Here is a 23,503-nt window from a genome sequence, read left to right on the forward strand (position 1 = left end):
CCATAATGTCTCACCATACCTTGAATATCACATGCTGGGATCAAACAACAGGAGTTGTCTGCCACCATCATGTCCTGACTGTGTGGCTTCCAAAGGCATTCTGCAAACAGAATGTTGAACTGGGTGGATAATTCTAGTCTAGCAGAGTCTCTAAAAACAACACAGTTTTTGTCAACCAGAATTATGTACTAACTAGAATAGTGGCAGTCATGAAATTTTGACCATTGCCTATTACAAATGCTTGCCTGAAGTTCTGATAATTGAAAACTTAAAATAGTGGTTTTTAAGGCCAGTATTAGTGACATTTTAAGGCCAGTTTGTGGCAAATGCCACATGTTATTTAAGACCCGTGTGCTTTCATATTGAGCAGCCTTCTCTGTTTCCCATTCCTCAAGCCAAATGAGTTTAACATCCCCTCCAGTAATGATGTGCCGTAATGGAACTGAGTACAGTGTTCTTGAGAAAGTAGCAATTACCTGTTTGTCAAATCTTCTCCTTTCCCATCAGTTTACCACTTGCACAGCTTCCTGGTGCCACTGGGCAGGGGAGTTGTCCTTTTCAATGAATGTTTGCCGGAGTAGAGGGGAAAACTCCTTACTTGTGAGCTGCATGTTCTGTCACTAATTAGCAGCAGGCAGAGGCAAGCCTGTCTTGCTCAGAACAGAAGGAGATTTGGGGAGGAAGATATTTCCTTCTGCTCAGTTTAGCAGGAATTATTATGTTATTACATTATTGCTCAAATCTTTTGCCATCTTATTCACATTGTAATTAGCAGAATACAATGTGATTAAGGTAGCAAAAAAGTTGAGCAATAATGCAATAACTTAATAACTCCTCTGTCCTTGAGTACCAGCATAGTTTTAATGATTAGTACAGCGAGAAAGGAATACTTACTATAGCAAATTTGAGTTATATACATTCACTGTATGCCCTCCCTAGAAACCTCAAGCCAGTTGAACCAGGACTCCCTCTTAACCAGACTAATTATTAGAGATTTGTTCTGTACACAGTTAACAAATCTGACTGTTTTCATTTTAACTGTCATTTTTTCAGAGGTGAATTTTTCATTCATATTTAGTTCATTCCTTTTTGTTTTTCCATTGACTCCAATGGGATACCCAGCCAGTCTCCTTGGGTGTTTTCCACTCAAATTGCTATTGTAGAACTGCAGCTAATCAAAGAAGGGGCATTGAGTTTGGATGGATGCATTGTCTCAGGGCATGGCAATTCTCTTCATGGTTGTGTTCCAGATTATTCCCATTTCCCTTCCTACCTAGCTGATCCCACCCACTTGGGTCAGTCTCTTTCTCTCATACCCCCAACCCTTATCCCATTCATTTCCTCCTCATGCTCTTTTGGTTGTTTGCTGATGACTGGCAATGGTTTTCCCTTCCTTATGGCACTAGCATTAAAGAGGTGGTAAAATCTGCTAACTTCCCCTGTTGCCCTGTTGAGTCACAGTGACATTTGGACCATTGGGATGAGGGACACAATGACCGTTCCCTTCCTTCTGTTATATAAAATTCACCAGGTGTTAAAAGTCAGCCAAACAACAACAACAAAACCAGAACAGAAGTAATATTTATTTTATGCACAAATGAAACAGAAACGTTCTGAAATCATAGGCAAATTGCTGTAAAGCACTATTAGGGATAGAAATGTCAAGCATGTAGAACAGCAGGACTTGTGAAAAATCAGCATGGTTTCTGCAAAGAGGAGTCTTGACTCACCAATGTTTTTGAATGCTTGGAGTCAACACAATTTGACAGACATTATGTACTTAACTATATACATGTTTTGACCATTTATTTCCTTTTGAAAGTTCTGATGAATTGTTGGGATAGCTCTTATTTTTGTTTTAAACTGATCATATTCGTAATAGAGGGAAATAAGCAGTGGAGTTTACCAAAGGTCTTTCTGGGAACTGGTTCTGTACAGCAGGTTCAGTTTACATATTACCATCAGGACCTGCGGTACCAGACCTGCAGTCAGTCGGTTGGAAGACCAGAAGTAGAGATGAGTTTGTAGCTCAGGTAGAGCCAAAGTCAAGGACCAGAAAGGTGAGGGCCAACCAGAGAGGCCAGAGGCAAGAATATACTCAGGTCAGCTAAAAGTCAAGGTCCAGAGCAGTGAACAGAAATTTCTGCCTTCTAGAAGCCGCTGTTGTGAAGTTTTCTAAATTTGGTACTACATTCACAAGTTTGTAAATGCATCAAATCCCAGAGCCCTAGTCAAGCATTAGGTATACTTGCTTTCAGATGCTGGCTACACTTCTGACCTTTGTGCACTCAGCATTCTCAAGTGGGATTTTGTGTTTAGTTGCATGCTTAAAACCCCCTTCAAACCTGCATGCTGGCTGCATGAAGGCTGGCAGTGCAGGCATCAACAGTGGGGATGATGGCAGGTGGGGGCAGTATATATGACCCATTCTTTGAATGCAAATAGACCTAAGGGCATCACCAACAGGTATGTTATGTAGAATTCTGATTCCAGAATTTGAAGCGCCCTGATGTCTCTGGTCACAGCTTAATGCCTTTCTCCTCTCTGTGTCTCACTCCTATTTGTTTGTTTACTTTGCAGAAAAAATTCCAGATTGCAATTCAATAAAGTGAAAGTAGAAGATGCAGGTGAATACACTTGTGAAGCCGAGAATGTCCTGGGCAGAGACACCGTCCGGGGCAGCCTGAATGTGAAAAGCGGTAAGTTACAGAGTTGAGCCAAAATGATCTATTTAGTTTAAGTTTTGCTGTTGCTATTGTTGAAGGGGAAACATTTGAAATTCCTCGTGGTATTTGTTGTTAGGATATTTCCGTTCCACCTTAAAAGGTGGCAGGCTTTGTGAGTCACAGAGTCTGCGTATTTCCTGTTCACAGGATGTTTCTGTTGTGTCTATGTTTTCGTTTCTCTGTGTGTGTGCCTGAGCAGACCGAAGCAGGCAGTCATGTTTTATGCTTGAGATAGGAGCTTATTCCCTGAAGCTCATGAGACCTGGGAACAAGAGAGAAGCGCTGTCTCTGAACATCTCTGAGCCTGACCAGATCTGTGAAGCTTCCCAGCCTAACTGAGCTAACTAGACCTGGATATAGTCGCACATAGTGGCCTGGACTTGGATAAAAACCAAGAAACACTTTTAATCTCCATTTGATGTTTATTAGCTGTTTGGTGCAGCTATTGACTTGAAAATCCAAACTGAAAAAAGTTCTGCCCAGCCCTAGTTTCTTTGTACCTGCTTGGAGGTTGTTGCCTTTAATTCCTTCTTCATATAGAGGGGGACATAAGAAGATCCTGGCTGCTGGATCAGGCCAAAGGCCCAACTGCTTGAGCCTCCTGCTCTCACCGTGGCCAGCCAGCCAGATGCCCGGGGGGGGGGGCACCAGCAGAGCCTGGGTGCAACTGGACTTTCCTCATTGTGATTCCCAGCCGCTGGCATTCAGAGACATGCTGCCTTTGACAGTGGAGATGGAACACAGCCCTTGAGGCAGTAGCCATGGATAACCTGATCTGCCATGAATTTGTCCAGTCCTCTTCAAAGTCATCCAAGTTGGTGACCACCATTACCTATTCTGAGAATGAATTGTGCAGTCTAAATGTGCTCTGCATGAAGAAGTGCTTTCCTCATAGGGGAGTTCCCCCATCCCCTTCATTGGTTGCATTTTATGAATCTTTTGGGGGGTGAGTTGACCAGAACTGTACACAGCATTCCAAATGTGGTTGCATCAAAGATTTGAATAACAGCATAATGATGTTGCCAGTTTTATTTTTAGTCATTGATTTCTAGTATGGAATTCACCTTTTTCTCAACTGCCACACACTGGGTCAAAGACTTCACTACATCCCCGAAAGTCTTGTTCCTGGTCAGCCACGGCCAGTGCAGACCCCATGAGCAAATAGGTGAAATTAAGGGGTTTCTCCCCTCCTTAATGTGCATCACTTTACACTTGCTTATATTGCAAGCTTATATTGAATTGCATTTAACATTTTATTGTCCATTCAAAATAACTTTTTGCTTTAACCTCTCTGAAGAATTTGGTATCATCAGTAAACTTAGCTTCCCTATGGCTTATCGCTGTCTCTAGATGACTTATGAGCAAGTTAAAAAAAAAAACAGGTTCCAGTATCAACTGTGGGAGGTCTCTACGCCCTTCCATTGGGAGAACTGTCCTCTTATTCCTCTTATTCTGTGCATCCCATTTCTTAGCCAGTTACTGATCTACAAGAGGACCTCTCCTCTTACTCCACTGTCACAAAGATTGGGTGCCACCCCCACTTTCTGCTGAGCAGTAGCAAGATTCGGGGGGGGTTCCAAGCACTCACCCAGAGTTTGTGCTCTTTTGGAGAGGTGAAGATGCTGTGGGGACTGTCATAGCTTTAAGCAATATGTTTTTTTCACCTATTTACACCTTCAGTCTGCATGGAGGGAGTCCAGATCTTACAGCATGGTCTTCTCAAGTAAGGCTTCTTCCCCCCTAGCAGTGCAATCCTGGAGTCAAAGTAATCTCTCTCAGCCAGCTTGCCCAAGATGGATCTCTTCCTTTGCTCTCTCCTTCTTCTTCCCAGCTCACCTTGCTAAAGCCTCTCTTTTCCTGTCATCTCTCACGTACCCCATCACCTTAGCAACTTCTGCCTTCCCAAGATTCCCCTTAGATGGTCCATCAACGCTTTTTGCCATCTTAATGCATCTATCCAAGGTGAGGTCCTGGCTTGGAAGGAAGCTTAGCCTGCATTTTCCCACTGGCCTGCAATCTTCCCTTCAATACTCCAAATAATCAATATCCTACCATTTATTAATTTTTAGGGGGGTCCCCCCAAATCTATGACACCATGACTGCTAAGCTTATACAGGAGTCTTTTGTGGGGTACTTAGTCATAAGGCTTTTGAAAATCTAAATACACAATGTCCACTGGATCACCTCTGTCTATATGCTTGTGGACACTCTCACAGGTGTCCAAAGATACATACATTAAAAGCATCTTATACCGCTTTAACAGTTACGACTTTTTGACTTCCGGGGTGGCGCCATCGGAAAATGGCTGATTCCCCTTAATCGGAGGGGACTGGCTCCGCGGAAACTGGGGTTTTTACCGCTACGGCGCAGCGGGGACCCTTAAAAACCACAGGCGGGTGAAGCCTGTGACCGTGGGACTCGGCGGGCACCTTTTTGCGCCCCCCCCAATCGGCAAAGGAGCCCAGAACTGTAGGTTACTAATGGAATTGTCAGGGTCTCTTAACATGATTCTTTGGGAGAAGCCATGACTCTTAAAGTGATATAAGAGTGCTTTAAATATATGCTCTGGATGTATCTTTAACAAGGTTTTCTATCAGTTTTCCAGGAACAAACATCAAGACTTGAACTTTTCAGGTTCCCGCCCCCAGATCCTTCTTTAAAAGTTGTTGTTACATTGGTCACTTTCAAGTCCTCAGCTGATCTTTTAGGGGCAAGTTACGTGCTTTTATTAGAAGACCAGCAATTTAACATTTGAGTTGTTTAAGGACTCTCAAGTGGAGACTTAAGATTACATTAAATTGAAGCCTGAATCAGTTATAAAACAGGAAACTGAGGGGAGGGGCTCTTGTTCCAGCAAGACATGCTTTTCATAGTAAAAAGAAGACACAAGCAAATAAGAAAGGAATATTTATATTTACATTTTGCTCTAGTGAAATTCCAAAACATTTCGGGCTATTCAGTGATTGTATAAGTTCAACTTACGTTGTGGGCCAAGCACCATCATCCTCTTCATGAAGGCATCAAACTTTTCTCAGACCTCATGACCCCCAGCCCTTATCCTGGGGCATGGTGGGTTAGTATGTTTGACTGTTAACCAGAAGGTTGATAGTTCGAGTCCACCCAGGGACAGCTGTGGACAGGATTCATGCCTTGCAGGGGGTTGGACTAGATGATCCTTGGGTCCCTTCCAATTCTACAGTTCCGTGATTCTATGAGTCCGAGATCTAGCTGTGGCAGCACCAGCATGTACAAGTCCAGTATTGCTCTCTCCCCTTTTCTGCAGCCCCCTTTGAGCACCCCCCCCCCCCGTGTGGATATATATTATGAGATCTTTAAGATGAATACAATCTTAAGAGCAATCTTAAGAGCAAGCCTCTCAGCTTGTTCAGTTATACTTCATGCTGTTTGAGATAATTAGCAAAGATTTGAGTCCAGGACACTTCCTTGCAGTACATATATGATTTAATAGCTTTGCCATACATTTGGAGATCCAGCCTAATCCTTTGGTGAAGGATCTCCAACTGAGATCCAAATGAGGCTTACTCCCTAGTACCGGTAAGTGTGATTAGGAACGGAGACAACATCAGAGAATGGAGCCTAATAATTATAATACAGTGGTACCTCGGGTTACATTCACTTCAGGTTACATATGCTTCAGGTTACAGACTCCGCTAACCCAGAAATAGTACCTTGGGTTAAGAACTTTGCTTCAGGGTAAGAACAGAAATCGGGCTCCGGCGGCGCAGCAGCAGCAGCAGCATCAGGAGGCCCTATTAGCTAAAGTGGTGCTTCAGGTTAAGAACAGTTTCAGGTTAAGAACTGACCTCCGGAACAAATTAAGTACTTAACCGAGGTACCACTTGTCAGGGGCTCAGGAGCAGAGGAAATGGAGAGCGAAGGGGAAGAATCGGAGGGCAGCGTAGGGGAGTATGAAAGTGGCCCGAGAGATTCCATGAGCTTCTCCAGCGATTCAGAAGATTCCCAGAGGGGGGCGCCGATGGCCAGGGCAAGGGGGGTCCCAGGGGGGACACACCAGAAGCAAGGGGCCAGCGGGGACTCCCAAAGCAGCAGCGGGAGATCAGGACCAGCTCCTCCACCAGAGCGTAGTGGGGGGGAAGAGTCCCATGTATCAGGGCCAGCTTCTCCTCCAGCAGGGAGAGAAGATGAGTCCGGGCTGGCCACGCCTCTATCGCAGAGTGAGGGAACGGAGGGGAAGTCAGGTCCAGCTAGCCCCCCCGAAGGGGGAAGCAGTGACAGGAGCAGTGTAACGGTCAGGAGGAAGGTTGCCGGCTGGGCGCGCGCACCAAGTTCGAATGTACAGGCGCACGGCACAGCAGGAAACCCGGATTGGGAACCAGGTCCTAAAGCCCGCCGGAGGGAGGGGGAAGACTCAGGGGACTCAGCGTCAGAAGAGTCTAGAAAGGGCGAGACCCCAGTGGACAGGCGGACCCAGAGGAGGAAAGAGCAAAGGAAGAGGTGGAGCAAGGCTAGAGTCTTAAACTGGTGTCTGGGGGGAGGAGATTCAGACGGAGCTCCAACGGTCTAGAGTTTGAGACGTAGAGCTGCGCGCCGCGGCTTTGAAATCGAAACTGAACTTCAATAAAGACTTTGGTATATAACAACGAACTGGCGTTGGTCTTTTGTGAGCTGGGACCTTGGGCAGCTCTGACACCACTGTATTAAGAAGTCTGTGAGAAAAGTGACGGGTGTTAGTTTTTCATCAGCGCTCCTGCCCAATTTTATTCATCTCATTTAAAAAAAAATTAAAAAAAATAATTTTATTAATTTAGATTTTCAAGATAGCCTACAAAAGAGAACCATAAGACACACAGAGAGAGACAAGAGCAAAGAAGCTGCCTTGGAATTGTTCACCCCCTCACACAAGCCTTACATTTTAAATCTTTCCTAGCGTTGGAAGTAAAGCTGCTTACTCAGAAGTAAATCCAATTGCTGTTTCCCCTTAGCAAGTGTGCTTTGGGTCACAGGCTGGGGGCGGGGGTAGGAAAAACTATTTGCCTTTCTCAGCCCCTTTTACTGTCTTAACTGCACCTCAGTAGTTTTGGTGAAGCTGGATTTTACCACAGATCTCTGGTTCTTTAACCTACTTCCTTTGGCAACTTCCATCATCTTATTTATGTTCGGTGTATATTGAAATATACAGTCCATCATTTTTCCTCAGTCACCTTTAAGTCTTTTATGGCTTATTGCCTGCCAGATAGTACATTATATGGGACCACTTTTAACCTCAACCTTGCCAGATGTATCTCCATTTACAACTTCATAAACTAAACCATTCATTCTGGTTGACTCCTCAACATTTCATTGGAATGTTAAAAATTCTAATTATCCATCTTTATCTCCTTATTTGAATAAGAAAGTCTTGCATGGTTCTGTTGTCTATTATTCCTGATGCTGTCCAGAAGATGTATCCTTTTTGTAGAAATAGTTTTAAGCTACAATGATAATACTGGGATCTCCATTTCTCAACCACTCCTTAAATGTTTCTTCTACTCAGTCACACAAATGGCTTAACACTCACAAAACTGCTTCAGATATCACATGCCCGGCAAGGATTCTTCTCCAGTTCTAACATATGTAGCTAACTTTACCATTATCTTCCACTCTGCTAATGGGGTAGCTTGCTTCTTCTTTTTTTACTGCTTTCTTACCTTAATTTCCCTAGGAACAATGAATGCACCCCAAATCTTATCTATTTCAGAATCTAAAATAGTTGTAATAGAAGAAAAGTGTAAGTACCCCTCCCCCCAGATGCTTTCTTTTAAATATTTTATAATTTATTTTGCTTTTACATCTCTCCGGGCCTGTTCTTTGCAGCTTCCACTGCAATCCTCAAAAAGGATTTGATCATTAGTTAAGTGTCCACACAGGGGTGTTTACTACTTATATCTCTTGACATTCAAGTGGTTACTTTACTTGGCAAATGGTCTTTAGATGCTGTAGCACCCAGTGACTAAACAATGAACATTGTTTAAACTGCCTGCACAAGAGTAGTCTGTTGGCATTTATGGTACTCCTCTAAAGGGACGATTTGAGGACTGCACTTTTAAGCTCTTTTTCAGCAAAGACATTTTTATTTATGGAAGTAAAATCTGTTTTATCCCTTCCTTGCATTTTTAAAGATAGCCTCTCCTCTGCACCATAGCAAGGAACAAGCAAATAGAGCCAACACAGTAATTCAAAGAAGGAAAATGTAAAGAAAAAATCCCTTCATATATATATAAAATAATAAAAAAATATAATTGTATAATTGTTTCAACACATTTTCATCATCATTTTCCCAAACCCCTAAACCCAAGTGAATAAATTCTGTAAGGAGAGGGAAACATGTTTCATTTATTAGTGAAAGTATTTTCTTTCTTTAAGATAGAAAAAATGATGTAATTATACATATGTTTTCATAAAGATTGTTTTAGATGTATTGTTTTCCACGAGTGTTTTTAAAAAGAGTGCAAAATGAAGTTGGATATCAAGCTTTTTGCCATTTTTTAATGAATGCATATGCATGTCAGTAATGTAAAGATGAAAAAGTTGTGAATTAACTAAGAAAATGGAAGTTGAGGCAAACTGCATGTCGTACAGAAGAGCAATAAAGGAATTGAACAATTACAAAATCACACCTCTTAATCCTGCCCTGCTTGCATATTTCTTCTTGTGTCCTGCATCAGATGGTGCCTCCACACAAATATCATTCATTCATACATACCTATACATGATTTTTGTCTACAAAATGAAGTTACAGTGACAGGAATTATTGCCAACTCTGAATCTGAAGTAAGAAGCTGGAGTCTTTTGGAACTCTTGGAAGGCACTTTGTATAACTGCACCCAGGTGTCATTGTGGGTCTAAAAGGACTTCACACAGAGCACACCTGAGTGACTAAGTGACACTTTGACTTCAGCCTGTCATGGGCGACAATACAACTTATGTACACTATCATTATTGTAGTGTTATCTGGAATATGTTTGTTCGTTTATTCCCTCTCTTGGAATGGGGTGGAATGAACAGTGTGACAAGATGGTATAATTGTCTGCGATGGGTGGATGTTACTGTTGGGGCTTAGTGGTCAAATTCTTGCATTGTGTTCTTTCACCTCCACACGACGACTACTGCCTCCCAACCCATATATTTTTAAGAGTTTGAGTCTGTGGCTGCTGTGTGAGACATGCTGCACCCCTTTGTATTTATCACTCAGTTTCTTGAATACCCTACAAGCAAAGTAGCTGCAGAGATGAGGGAATTAGACATGCCTGATCAAAACATTCATGAAAAGCTATGGACACTCAGCTTGCTTCTCTGGGGCAGCAGTGGTCTCCAGGGCTCTCCAGATGTTGTTGGATACCAGCTCCCATCATCCCCAACCCACATGGCACCTACCCAGGGCAATATAACCCTTCTTGAGACTCCCTGGGGAGAGTATGGTAGTGTCGGATGGTGCCATCACAGGGACAGAGCCTTCTTAGTGTTGGCATTCTCACTGTGGAATACTCTCCACAGAGAGGCTCAATAGATTCCTACTTGGATTCCATTTTGTCACCAGGTGAACAGCCTCCATCGTGATATTATTTTATTCTGCTCTTTTAGATTTTGCTGGTTTTAATCTTCTGTTTGTATGTTTGAAATGTGTAATTGGTTGCTGTTACAATGTAAGCAGTCCAGTGGTTTAAAGATGGAGTAGAAATCTCCACAACAAATAAAGTCATAACTGTGCAACCACAGGCCATGGGTGGCTCTTTTAAAACATTTCATTCTTACAGCCATTTAGCCCAAGAAGTACAAATGGAAAAACGAGCATTTAATGTGTGTGTTTTTTCTTCCTCCAGTCACTACAACTCTCTCCTCTGGACCTGGACACACTAGACAATGCAATGAAACAGTCAAGTCCTATTGCGTCAACGGTGGCGTGTGCTACTACATTGAGGGCATAAATCAGCTGTCCTGCAGGTAAGTGAACAGATTTCTTTTTTCCTACACAAAAGAACCCTTGGAATCCAAGAGGGTAAGTGCTCTGTGCAAGAGGACAAGGTGTGACATTGCCTGATGGTCCCTTGGCAATGACTAAGAAGAGGAGCAGGCTTAGCTAAAGGCTGTGTCTGTGGCGCCAGGCCATTTCCCCCATTATCCTCGGTGTCTTATGCACCATCAGCACTATAACAAAAGTGCACCTATGCTGGATGTAAAAGCAGCATCTCTCTCTTTCTCTCCCCACTCCCTTCTTTCTCTGTCTGCTGTCTTCCAGATTCAGGTAGGTAGCCGTGTTGGTCTGACGCAGTTGGAAAAAAATAAAATTTAAAAATTGTCCAATAGCACCTTTTAGACCAGCTAAGTTTGTTCTGGTATAAGCTTTCGTGTGCATGCTTATACCAGAACAAACTTAGATGGTCTATAAGGTGCTACTGGACAATTTTTAATTTTTAATTTTTTTTTATTTTGACTGCTGTCTTCCAGTTTCTTCCAGTTGCAGGGAAGGATCATCCATTCCACTTTTCTTCGCAATTTAGAATCAATATTTCATGGTGCAGTTTGGCAATTTTAGAGTGTGAACTTAATTGCTTTAACCCAGCAACCCCCCTTTAGATGGGTATATTTACTTTAAAATGGGATTAGCAACCCCTACTGGGTTTGGGGTCCCTCCTGCTCATCCTGCCGCCTGGGGCCCTGGAATTCTGCCCCAACACCTCAGACACTGTCATGAAGACACTGTCATCTTCCAGGGTAAAAAGCCCGGATATTACCGGTAATAGGCCAGTGTCTACTATTATGCCAAAGATGCCATCAGTCAGCAAAAAGGGATGCATTTCATACTTTTCTTGTGGTCCAAAGTGAAATAAATAATCATTTAGTAAAACCAGAGCTTCATTTTCTGGGTGCAGAGAGTGAAAATCACATAATTTAGAGGGCTATATGAGAAGAAATTATAGATACAGTATTTGCCTATAAATGACTACTTGCTATAAGGCAAGTAGGAACTGAAAACTGGGAATTTTGTGTAGCTTCTAAAGGTTGCCTAATATAGACTTTATCACAGGAAAGGAATGTTTTTTTCATTGCTAGTTTCCAATGGTAATGGGTCTATATTACACAACCAACATCATGGGTATTCTGAAGAGAAGGTTTGTTGAGAGAAAGGACTGTGGAGATTGCGGTTGCACACTTTCCCAGGTATAAGCCTCACAGAATACAGTGTGACTGTACTTCCAAGCAAACATGCGTAGAATTGCCCTGTGAGCCACCTGGAAAAGCTGGCAGGTTACAATCCTTTGGCAGGACATTAATCAGGATGGTTGTTTCTGCTTGTTGTGCCGGGATGGACAGTTTTCCCTCAGTTACTGGGATGGTCACCTCCAAACTTTGCCTCCATTCATGTTTGTGGCATTCTCCATTTCCATAACAGACAAGACAATTCCACATGCCTTTTCAACATGTCAAGAAATCCTTTTGGTTATCTAAGCCCATTCCATCTCACTACCATGAAGCAGTGCCGATGCAGTTGTAGGCGGTTCTGCCAGCTTTAAGTATAAATATATGTAATTACAGTATGCAAAATCTAGATGCCACAACTGGCTGCATATTTCAGCCCATGCAAACTACGGAACTGGGTGCTGGTAATATTCTGTATAGACCTGAAAACGATTGCTTTGTGGCAGAGCTGGTGCTATCATGAGGTAAATTGGTAGAGCGTGAGACTCTTAATCTCAAGGTTGTGACTTTGACCCCTGTGCTGGCCAAAAGATTCCTGCTTTGGACTAAAAGACTAGAAGACCCTTGTCGTCCCTTCCAACACTACAATTCTATGATTCTAAACAGGTGCAAATATTTAGTTGACTAGTCAGCTTGCTATAGCTTCCTCACCACCTTGAAAAACTAAGCCTGCACGGTCCTTCCTTGTCTTTTGGTTTGGAGGGAGAAGAGGAAGAAGGGTCTGAGCAGTTGCTGGAGGAGAGAGGAAGAAAAACAGTCAGGTAACTAGGGTTCCCATATGTCTGGAATTTCCTGGGCATAACCGGAAGCAGTGTCCAGGCAGAAATTGGCAAAAATGTCTGGTAAAATCCGGACATATGGCAAGCCATGTCAGCAGTGTCGATTTTGCCAATATTCCTAAAAAACAGCTCAGAAAGCTCAACAACTTTTCACCCACTGAAATATGGCAACCCTGCTAACTGCATCGCTGTTCTATCATTCTCCTGTTTGCTTCCTGGTTTGCCTGAGAGAGAGTCTTTTGGGGTTCCTCTCAATTTGGGGAGACTGTGCTCATTTGTGATCCAGTCGAAAGGTGTTTGTGTTTGCTTCAGTTGGGACAGAGAGAGAATCTGAAGGAAGCTGGATTAATTTCTGTTCTGGTGTACGTGGGGAAGGCTCTTTGCATGAGGATTGGGCTGAAGTAGTAAAACAAAATAAGGTAGAGCAAAATATTTTGGGGACCAGGAATGAACGTGTGTAGTGTGTGCAGGAGAGAGAAAACTTGTAACACTATGGCATTTTTAATCAGATGTCTATTTTTGGAATCCTGCTCTCTCACTCCGTTTAATATATCTTACAGAAGGCAAAGAAATGCTAGGTATTTTTTTTTTTTTTGTATCTTAAGATACATTTCTTTCTGGGAGTTAGTAATTTGGGGATTTTCCCTAAGTACACAGTTCAGAAATTTTGGGATTCAGTCTCTTTACTTTAGTTTTGTGTTCCTTTTTGTTGTTTGCAGTTGGTACTAGGTAGTTGTGCTCAGCTCAGCTCAGCTCTGGAAGAAGATTATCCTTGGCTCTGATAACATTTTCAACTCTATTTGACTCCCTGCTTGTGGAATTACTATTATTTTTATTACACATTTTTATCTCATCTTTCCTCCAAGTAGCTCAGTGCAGCTCTCAAGGTTCTTCCCCTTTCCCCATTTTATGTTCACAGAAGCTATAGGAATTAGGTTAGGCTGGGGGACAAATAAGCTTCATGGCTGAGATTTGAACCTTGGTCTCTCCCCATTCCTAGTCCTTTGGGAAGAGGAGGCAGGTGACATAGTAATGTAGATTATGATGTTTGCTCTCCCTATTGATCTGAAACAAAGTTATTTCTTCAAAGCCACCTCTGGGCACATTCACTAACCAATCTTTGCAAATTGCTAAATTCTTTGCCACAATGTTCATCTCATGGCAGGAAGAGCTATAACTCAGCTTTACTCAAGCTAAATACAGACACTTGCTCTGCAAGCAGTGTGACCCAGTGTCCCCATTTTAGGCAGAATTTTCTGTAGATGTGCTAAGGCTAAGCAGAGAAGGCTTTTCTTATATACCGTATTTTTCGCTCTATAACACGCACCTGACCATAACATGCACATAGTTTTTAGAGGAGGAAAACAAGAAAAAAATATTCTAAACGAAACAGTGGATATATGATTTTTGTGGTTCATGCTGTGGCCACAAACATGTGATCTGACGGTGAGTTTGGGGTAGCCCAGTGCAAAAATCCTGAGGATCCATGTGGATCCATGCTTTGTAACCACGTTTTTGCACCATTGCGGCCCCATGAAACAGTGGGTGCGTGTGTTTTTTGGTGCAGGCTGTAGCCATGGATATGCTATGTGATCTGATGGTGAATTTGGGGTGACCTAGTGCAAAAATCCTGAGGATCCATGTGGATCCGTGCTTTGTAACCACGTTTTAAGTGGGAAGGGAAGGAAAAGAACTCAAGGGACAAGGGGTGTGTGGAGAAGGATGCTGCTGATAATGCAGGAGAGGCTCCTCTCCGGCTTTGCTCCTTTAGAACAAGCAGGCTCTGCGTCTCTCCCTCCTCCCCGGCAAGGAAACCATGATAGTAACCACTCTGAGACAAATCAAGAAAAATTGCGACCAACACTCTCCCCCAACAAGCGCAGTGAGGTCAAAACACACACACACGCAGAGAGGGAACTGGCCCTAAAGTCGCAGGGCGCTGGGGGAGTGAACAGGAAGCAAGAGAAGGAGAAGGAGCCCTCACACACAGAGAGACACACAGAGTGTCAATTCTAAAGTCGGAGGGACAGCGCAGGGAGAGTGAACGGGAAGCAGGAGGAGGAGAAGGAGCCCTCTCTCTCTCTCACACACACACACAGAGTGTCAATTCTAAAGTCGGAGGGAGAGCGCAGGGGCGCAGGGAGAGCGAAGGGGAAGCAGGAGGAGGAGAACGATAGCTCAAGCACACACACACACAGCCCCTACAGTGGCTAATCCAAAATCGGACAGCAAAAAACTGCAGGCAGGGACAGAGAGTACGGGGTTGTTTTAAAGCAGCCAACCCCGCTCTGCTTCTCTCCCTCCTCCTGGCTAGGCTGGCTGAAAAGCTTCGCTGCTACTTAGCAGATCAGTGGGGAGGAGAGAGGAACATAGAGGACGGGGTTTTTTTAAAGCAGCCAAGCCCGCTCTGCTTCTCTCCCTCCTCCCCAGCTCGGCTCGCTGACAGGAGCCGCTTACACCCGCTTTGCTGTTTCAAAGCAAGCCACGGACTGCTCACAACTGCAGCAGATTCCCCCGCCATCTGTAGGCATTCGCTCCATAACACGCACAGACATTTCCCCTTGCTTTCTAGGAGGAAAAATCTGCGTGTTATGGAGCGAAATTTACGGTATTTTCCTCTTTCTACTCTCATTTGTCTCTCAGCGTAACTTTATGCATTTCCTGCAACTTCCTCTATTCTCCTTTCACGCTTAAGTTCTACATTACTCTTTCCCTCTCTTCTTATCCCACTTGCCAGTTTCTTCCATCCTTCCTGATACTTTCTTCCTCTATCATCATCATCATCACCACCACCCTTCTATCTCCCTTTCTAATTTCCTTCAACACTTCCTCTCCCTTTCCCTTCAGAGGAGGGAGACCTCCTTCCCCCAATTTCCCTGCCTCCCAGTCACCTTTGCTCAGCATGTCAGAAGTTGGTGGTGCTGGCATTGGTCCAACCAAAAGGCTGCTAGAGGGTGGAGCAGGCATGTAAGGAGGTCCTGGACAAGCTGTGGTACTGAGGCCCAACTGAAAGTGGTCCAAGGCTTGCAGCAAAGTTGGGCATGACTTGGGGGAAATGGCCTCATGGGTCAAAGTAGGGTCTCTACTTTGGTCTTCAGGGTTGAGGTTCACCGCCGATCAAATGAACAAACATCATTGTAGGCATAAAAAAACTGAAAGGCCTTTTTACCTCTGCAGAAAATGATCCCCAAAGACACAGAGTACTCCCACATCATCCCTACTGTGGCATACACACCAGCCTATCATTAAAAAGATAATAGAAGTGTTTCCTATACTCAGGCAGTCACAATGAAGGCCCATACAGCTCCTGCAGAGCCCCGGGTCTTTACCTGCATGGTTTGATTTCACACCATGGAGTAGGCAAGGGATGATGCTTCACCTGATGTTCACCACCCACCTGTCAACGTGGCTCACAGTGATTGTGGGAGATCAGGGTCCAGCTCAATAGCCAGATCCAATTTCCCACCCTTGGCCTTCTCATTAACATTTCATTTTCTTGCGCTCTCTCTCCCTCTCTCTCAACTTAATTCGGATTTATAGACATTATTACCTAGTAAAAGGTAAAGGTAAAGGTACCCCTGCCCATACGGGCCAGTCGTGTCCGACTCTAGGGTTGTGCGCCCATCTCACTTAAGAGGCCGGGGGCCAGCGCTGTCCGAAGACACTTCCGGGTCACGTGGCCAGCGTGACAAGCTGCATCTGACGAGCCAGCGCAGCACACGGAAACACCATTTACCTTCCCGCTAGTAAGCGGTCCCTATTTATCTACTTGCACCCGGGGGTGCTTTCGAACTGCTAGGTTGGCAGGCGCTGGGACCGAGCAACGGGAGCGCACCCCGCCACGGGGATTCGAACCACCGACCTTTCGATCGGCAAGTCCTAGGCGCTGAGGTTTTACCCACAGCGCCACCCGTGTCCCTAGTAGGAGTGGCCTAGTCTGTTTTGCTGCCTAAAGTGAAATGGGAAGATGCAGCAGCATTCACTGAATGATCCCAGATTAGTTGGGAACACTGAATCAATCAGGAATCAAGAAACATAAATAAATCAGGAGATATTGCCCTCACTTTGACTTTTTGTTTTCGGTGATATCATCATGAAGCTGACTGTGTTGTGTTGTGATGCCACCCTAATCATTGCATGATTCCTGATTGGCTGGGATTTGCCATGTGATCCAGGAAGGTTGTATAATCAGAAGGGATAAGCGATGTCAAAGCAAAAGTATCTGGTAGAAAACAAGACACTGACTAGGACTGGAAGAAAAGGAGAATATTTTCACAATCAGCATTTGGGGGGGGGGGGTACTTCTATCCCTGTCCTCCAGAACCCATATTTCTGGCCTAAAATTTGAAACAGAATAATATTTATCACAATTTTACTCCATATACCCATGGATTTTTAGCAGAGATCGCCAAAAGAGAGAATTTCTGACAGGATATTTTAGCCAAACAGACTTCTTGCTGAAATACGTTTGACTTTCTTCCAATGTGTATCAGCTGTTTGGTGAAACAATTGTTGCAGACGTGCTGACTGATGGCAAAGTAGCTTTCTTCATACTAACTGGGCACCTGAAATACAAGATAGGATTGAGGTATGAAGCTGGCTTTCTCCCTGAGACAAGAATATATGAAGAAAGATAAGAGTTCTGTGACACTGAATGGACATGGATCCCATTACTTGGTTGGCTTTCACTGAATAACTGTAGCTCATCTTTCAGGGATGGTTCTTGGCCACTGTTTGAGGAATGAATGTTGATCTCTTTCCTTGCCCATCCCCCTACTACCTCCTTCCCTTTCTTGCTTCCTGCCCATAGCTATTGCTATAGTATCTATTTAAAAATTTGGGAAAATCCTGAAAAATAATAAATTCAATATTTTCCATTGATGATGTAAGAGAATGAAATATTAGAAGGTTTGGAATTGGATTGTAGAAGATAGAGTTTGGGGATAGCTGCTGTTGCTTAGAGACTGAGAACTGCTTTGGGGTTGGGCTCCCTGTCTGTTAGCTACTTAACTTACATAAAATAGACAACTGTTACAAAAATACCATAAGTCTCTATTGCTGTATTACCCAAAGTAAGCTACCAATGCAATTGTATACATGCCTACTCCAGCTGGTGGTCCCACTGGGTTCAATGGGGCTTATTCCAAGGTAAGTAGGTATAAGATTGCAGCCTAAGTGGCCTTCTAAAACTCAAACTCCCCACTAGTTGGAGAAAGAAACTTGGAAACACCCAAATATTCCATTTGCTGTTTCTTTAAAATTAAGGAAGAATATTGCTCCACAAATAGATTTGTGGGAAAGGCATAAAACATGACCAGCTTTATATAAACTAACATTCCAGCCATCCAAGTATCTTTATTGTTGTTGTTGTTAATTTGACTTACCAACTATCTGAATGCTCACCTTCTGTTATCCTAATTGGCCTCTATGGAGCAGTTGGCTGCCTGGGGGTGGGGGTGTCGCTGATGAGTTGTCAATAGCCTCCCATCATGCTGCCATGGATTTCCTTGTAGCCACAGGCAACATCTTGGATTTTGAACAACCTGGGATACTCTTAAAGTAAAATTGCCATCAAACCTCCTTCTAAAACAAAATTCAAAATTAATTTCATTAACTTTTTTTGAACAAAAATAATTTCAGTTTTCAAATGTCTCTTAGCAGGTTCCATATATCTCTCTTGTCTGGATTTTCCCTAAAGAGACAAAACAGCTAAGGAATTAAAAACAAAGGCACTCAGTTGCAGCAATGCAGACGCAGCATTATTTCATAATCTGATTCCCCCAATCAGGATCTGACACAACCATAATCAGAAACAGGGCAAAATTACTGTAGATAATTTACAGAACAACAACAACAAAGCAAAAAAAGCAAAGGGAAGAGAAAAAGATACACTTCGCAACCATCCCAGAATTAAGGAAGCCATCCCAGCTTCTGATAGGAACCTGGAATGTCTTGTTTTTTGGTCCTACTCTCTGGGGTGAGTCATCTGGCTTGCACCAGTGCTGGACCAAAAGAAGCTCATTTTTAGGTTCCACACTCTCGCATGATTCACCTGTCTCCCACAAGACCTCAGGACCAAAAAACAAGCGTCCTGATTTTTCTCAGTGGGATGTTGGAGGGTATGGAAAGAGAGGTTGTGTCCCAAGGTGCTTATAGGAAAAACAAATGTTTTGGGGGTGAGTGAGAAGCAAGGGTAACCAAAGGACCAAGAATAGCGAGAAATGGAATAAGTGAATAAATGAGATGCATATGAGCAAGAGATATCTCTTTTGGCTTTGTTTCATTGGAGGATGAGGACTGAGGCAGTAAACCAAGTGCTTCAAAGAAGATGTGGATTTTTTAAAGAAGAATCTGAAGGAGGGATGAGTAAAAAATCTTGTGACTCCGATCCCCAAAAGTCTTGTCCTCCTGATCATGTGTCAAGTCAAGTTTCAACTGTTGGTTTTACATCACCCTTTTCTCCCTTGGTCTTGCTCTCCAAATTGCTCTGATCAGTCGCCAGGACACTGGGGAATGGACTACAGGTATATAACATCTGGGGTTATATGCCTGCAGTGATTCTGGTGAATAGGTTCTCACTTCCCATTTCTCACATACTGTCACAGTTGCTTTGTCTAGGGATGCAAGAGGAACTTTATATCTCGAAAATGAAGCTGTTAATTTAGTTCAGGGAGCCCTTAACGTGTATCTGAGATTTCTTAGAGCTAGAATAATATAAGAGAACCTCCTTCCTTATAACAATAATCAAAGATCAGTTTTTCAAAGCCAAATTCTATTGTTTCACTGGAGTGACAGCACAGGGATTCTCTGCCAGTGTGGTTTGTTACTGGAACTTGAATATGCACTAAATTTTGCATGCTATTAAATAAAAAATAGTGCTTTGCTCCTTCCAGGTTATCTTTTGCCCAGATTCTTTATTATGCAGATCAGAGACTTCTGTATTTCCTATACAATCTAAATAATAACATTTTAAAAAAACTAGTTGGACACAAATGATCAAAACAAGTGGGAATATGAGAAAATTATTCAGGAATCTTCAGCAATATTTGACTTTATATATTAATTGGTTTAAGAAAGGAGAAATTAATTTGGACCAAAAGCGTAATGGCTAACAACATAATTCCTCACTTGATGAAGGAAAAGTTTGCAGAGATGTTTTTCTAAATGTGATGCCAATGCCTTTTTAAAACAATTGCTTCCCCCACTGCTGCTTCTTCCCCAGATTGTGGTAATGGGGACTATAGCTTGATTTCTCCAGGTGGAAATAAATTCATAGCTAGAGTTTGTTTGTTACTGATTGGAGTTAACTTACCAATATGAACCTGGGGAAAACAATATGAGGGAGCAGCAGTGGCGTAGCGTGGGGGGTGCAGGGGGGGCTGGCCGCACCGGGCGCAACATCTGGGGGTTAGGGAAATCCACGGGTTAGGGGGCGCAAATCCATGGGTTAGGGGGCACAAATTACTTGCCTTGCCCCGGGTGCTGATAACCCACGCTACACCACTGGGGAGCAGCATCTGAATCAGGAAAGTCCATGCAAGACCCAGACTGATGCCCAGATGCAGTGGTGGGTTGCATGAGGGAAAATAAGTTGAGTTTGACTCCTGGCAAGGCGGAGCCTCTGAGGGTTTGTGGTTACCGTGCCTCAGATATAGGCCGCTGAAGGAGCAGCTGTGTAATTGGGCATCGCTCCTGGATCCAACTCTGTTGTTAGGAACACCTTCCACTAGAAGTGCAGAAGCAGTGACTGCTTTTCTGATGGGATGGCTTGATCACAGTAGTTCAAGCATTGGTAATTTCAAGATTGAATTATTATGATGCACTATGTGTGGGGCATCTCTTGTGGTCGGTACGGAAGCTGCAGTTTGTGCAGGATGCTGTAGCTCGATTACTGACGGGAGTAAGATCTGGCCAGGAGCAGTAGTGCCTCAACAGGGGGCGGGGTGTGTGTGTGTGCTTCGCCCCGGGTGCCATGTCTGGGGGGGGGGGGTGACAAGAAGGCACCCCATGGGGGCTTGTCCCGCCGCGGCGGCATGAGCAGCCATCGCACTGCTGCAGCTGCATGTGGAGGATCCTCTGTTTGTGGCTGCAGCTGCAAGCAGAGGATCCCAGCGCAGTTAGAAAACTTCTATGTACAGTGCATGTGCAGTGTCGTATGCATGCACTGTATGTAGCGACGCTGCACATGCTCTGTACATCGCGGTTTGCCACTGGCGCCGCTTGAGCACCATACAGACGGTGGTGGGATCCCTCCATCGTCGCTATAGCCGCATGTAGAGGATCCTCCGTTCGTGACTGCAGCTGCGAGGATCCCAGCACCGGCCATATGGCACTGGAGCAGCGCCACTGGCAAACCGCTATGTACAGCGCATGTGCGGCATTGCTTTGTACGGTGCATGCGTCATATGTAGCGATGCCTGTCATGCACCCTATGTAGCGATGCCCGCCCTGGGTGTCACAACACCTTTGTTTGCCCCTGGCCAGGAGATCACATCTGTGCTCAAAGATCTGCACTAGCTGCTGATTTGCTAGGAGCCAAAGCTCAAGGTCTTACATGTAGTATATAAAGCCCTTAATAGCTTGGGACCAGTTTACTTGAAGCATGGCTTTGCCCCCTGTGTGCCTCACTCAGATCTATGAAACTTGGACTCTTGCAAGGACTGCACCATACAATGTTCACTCTACATCTGTAGGAAGGTCAGCTTTCAGTTTGGTCCTCTGGACCTTCCCGCCTTCATTATGCTGTTGTAGACAGCTGCTAAAACCCATTTGTTTTGGCAAGTCTATTTGGACATGTAAATGAGCTACGAATACCTGTTTTAAAGTTTTGCTGATTTTTATTTTTATATTGATAATTGTTATATTGTCTTCTATGGTACACCACTTGAGGATTCTTTAATAAAGCAGCCAGCTTGTACATTATTCTAAATAAAAAGAAATATGGAATGGCTTACTACAGTAAAAACACTCTCTGAAAGGCAGAGAAAGACAAACAATCATCCTGTGTGCTATGAACTGTTACATCCAAACAGTACAGAAATGACAACCATTGCGTAGAAAGTGACTTCAGTCCCTTTCCCCCCTCACGGAACTACAATTCCAATGGTCAGTCCCTCTTCCCAGGGAATTCTGGGAATTGTGAGTGGAAAGGGGTCTCTTTACAACTCTCAGGAGCCGTAACACACTACACTTCCCAGGATTCTCTGGGGGAAGCTGCGACTGTTTAAAGTGGTATGATTTTGCATTAAATGTATAGTGAAGATGGAGCCTTAGAAGTAAATCCAGCATGATTTTTCCGGGCATTCTGAGTTTAAAAGAACCGGGTACATGCAGCTTTGCCCACTAGGTGAACGGGTGATGTTAGCTTCATTCCTTTCCGGTGCTTGTCCAAGGACTGCCTTTTCAGTTATTCCAGAGCTATGCATTGCAATCCTGTGCATATTTACTTAGAAGTAAATCTTCCTAATTTCAATGGGACAGCTCCCTAGAAAGAATGCACAGGACTGCAGCCTTGTGGTTAGAAGATGTGTATAGTCAAAACACGGGTATTCCCCTCCGACCATGTTGTAAGAGCTTTCTCCTCCTCATTTGCTCACTTTGGGTGATGACCTTTTGTTTTGCTAGATAGTGTCTTTTTGAAGAGATGCCTTTAGGTTTGTTTTCCTAGTCGGCATAACTTATTTTCACTTACTTATACTTTCCATAGCCAGCTAATTGTATTGACAGGTTGAAATTAGCATCAAACAATCTGAACAAGATACTGACAGTCCCAGAGATCATGACTGTATCACACATAAGGAAGAATGATGAAAAATTGGGAACAGCACCCCAACACCACTTCTTGCCCCAATACAACACATTTAGAAATGGGGGGGGGGTATTCAAATCCCTAGGCATGGACTAGTGGGCCTTCTTTTTTTTCTCAGGGCTGAAACCAATTGCCCCCAAGGAGGCCTGTGCAGGGCTGGGGGTAGCTGGGTACACTTGCCCCAGGCTTCGGAGGGCTGAACTGTCCGGACTCCCCCACCAGGGGCCTGCCAGGCTTACGCTGTCCCACCCTGGGCTTCAGACAAGCTCTAGCCTGCATATAAATTAGAAGAATAAAGCCTTCAGAAAGCACGGGGAGGGAAAAGGAGCTCGGTAGCCCCCACTTGACATGGCAAAGATTAGATCAAGGTGCCTTACATTAGCTGCTTTCATTTTTTTTAATTCATCGCTGTGCACTTTTATTTCTAAGCCTAGCCTCAAGGATGATGCCAGCCTTGTTCTGTGATTTGTCCCCTTTTCCTCCTCCAGATGTCCAAATGGATTCTTCGGACAGAGATGTTTGGAGAAACAGCCTTTGCGATTGTACATGCCAGATCCTAAGCAAAGTATGTTTGAAGAAAAAAATTGCACCATACTACTTATAATCTCCTGGGTACAGCGCTGGATTTAGAATGGCATAGTGAGGGTGTTCTTTTGAGTTAAGATCTGGGTTAAGGTTTAGGGTTGCAGGTAAGGGACCAACCCCAGGCACACCAGAGGAGAAATCTCGAAAGGGAGCTGATTTGGCAGCAGAAAGAGCCTCATTTCAGTCTGTTTGGATGTCATGCTATCTTGTTTCTCTCTCTTTCTGGTTTTCTTTCTTTTGTTAGGTGTCCGAACGAATTCACAGGGGACCAGTGTCAGAACTTCGCAATGGCCAGCTTCTCCAGTATGTCTCTTTCCACTTCTCTCTTTCTCTGTTTTATCATAACACACTGTGTGACACCTTTAAAGCAGCTCTTTTCTGAATAG

At 43.9% G+C, this 23,503-nt stretch overlaps 1 protein-coding gene across 5 annotated transcripts in view; it reads left to right on the top strand.

Moving 5' to 3' along the window:
• NRG2 (neuregulin 2) overlaps window positions 1–23,503 on the top strand; it is a 133,115-nt gene that overhangs the window by 80,452 nt on the left and 29,160 nt on the right. For 3 of the 5 annotated variants that reach the window (XM_083748622.1, XM_083748624.1, XM_083748625.1), the window contains exons 3-5: window positions 2,581–2,699; window positions 10,568–10,688; window positions 23,362–23,420. In XM_083748622.1, coding sequence (XP_083604748.1) covers window positions 2,581–2,699; window positions 10,568–10,688; window positions 23,362–23,420 — 299 coding nt within the window. Of the gene's footprint in view, window positions 1–2,580; window positions 2,700–10,567; window positions 10,689–23,020; window positions 23,098–23,361; window positions 23,421–23,503 lie in introns of all 5 variants that reach the window. The other 2 variants (XM_083748623.1, XM_083748626.1) reach the window with 1 other exon arrangement.

This window comes from Podarcis gaigeae (assembly GCF_964106915.1).
Source record: "Podarcis gaigeae genome assembly, chromosome: 7".
Lineage (NCBI taxonomy): Eukaryota > Metazoa > Chordata > Lepidosauria > Squamata > Lacertidae > Podarcis > Podarcis gaigeae.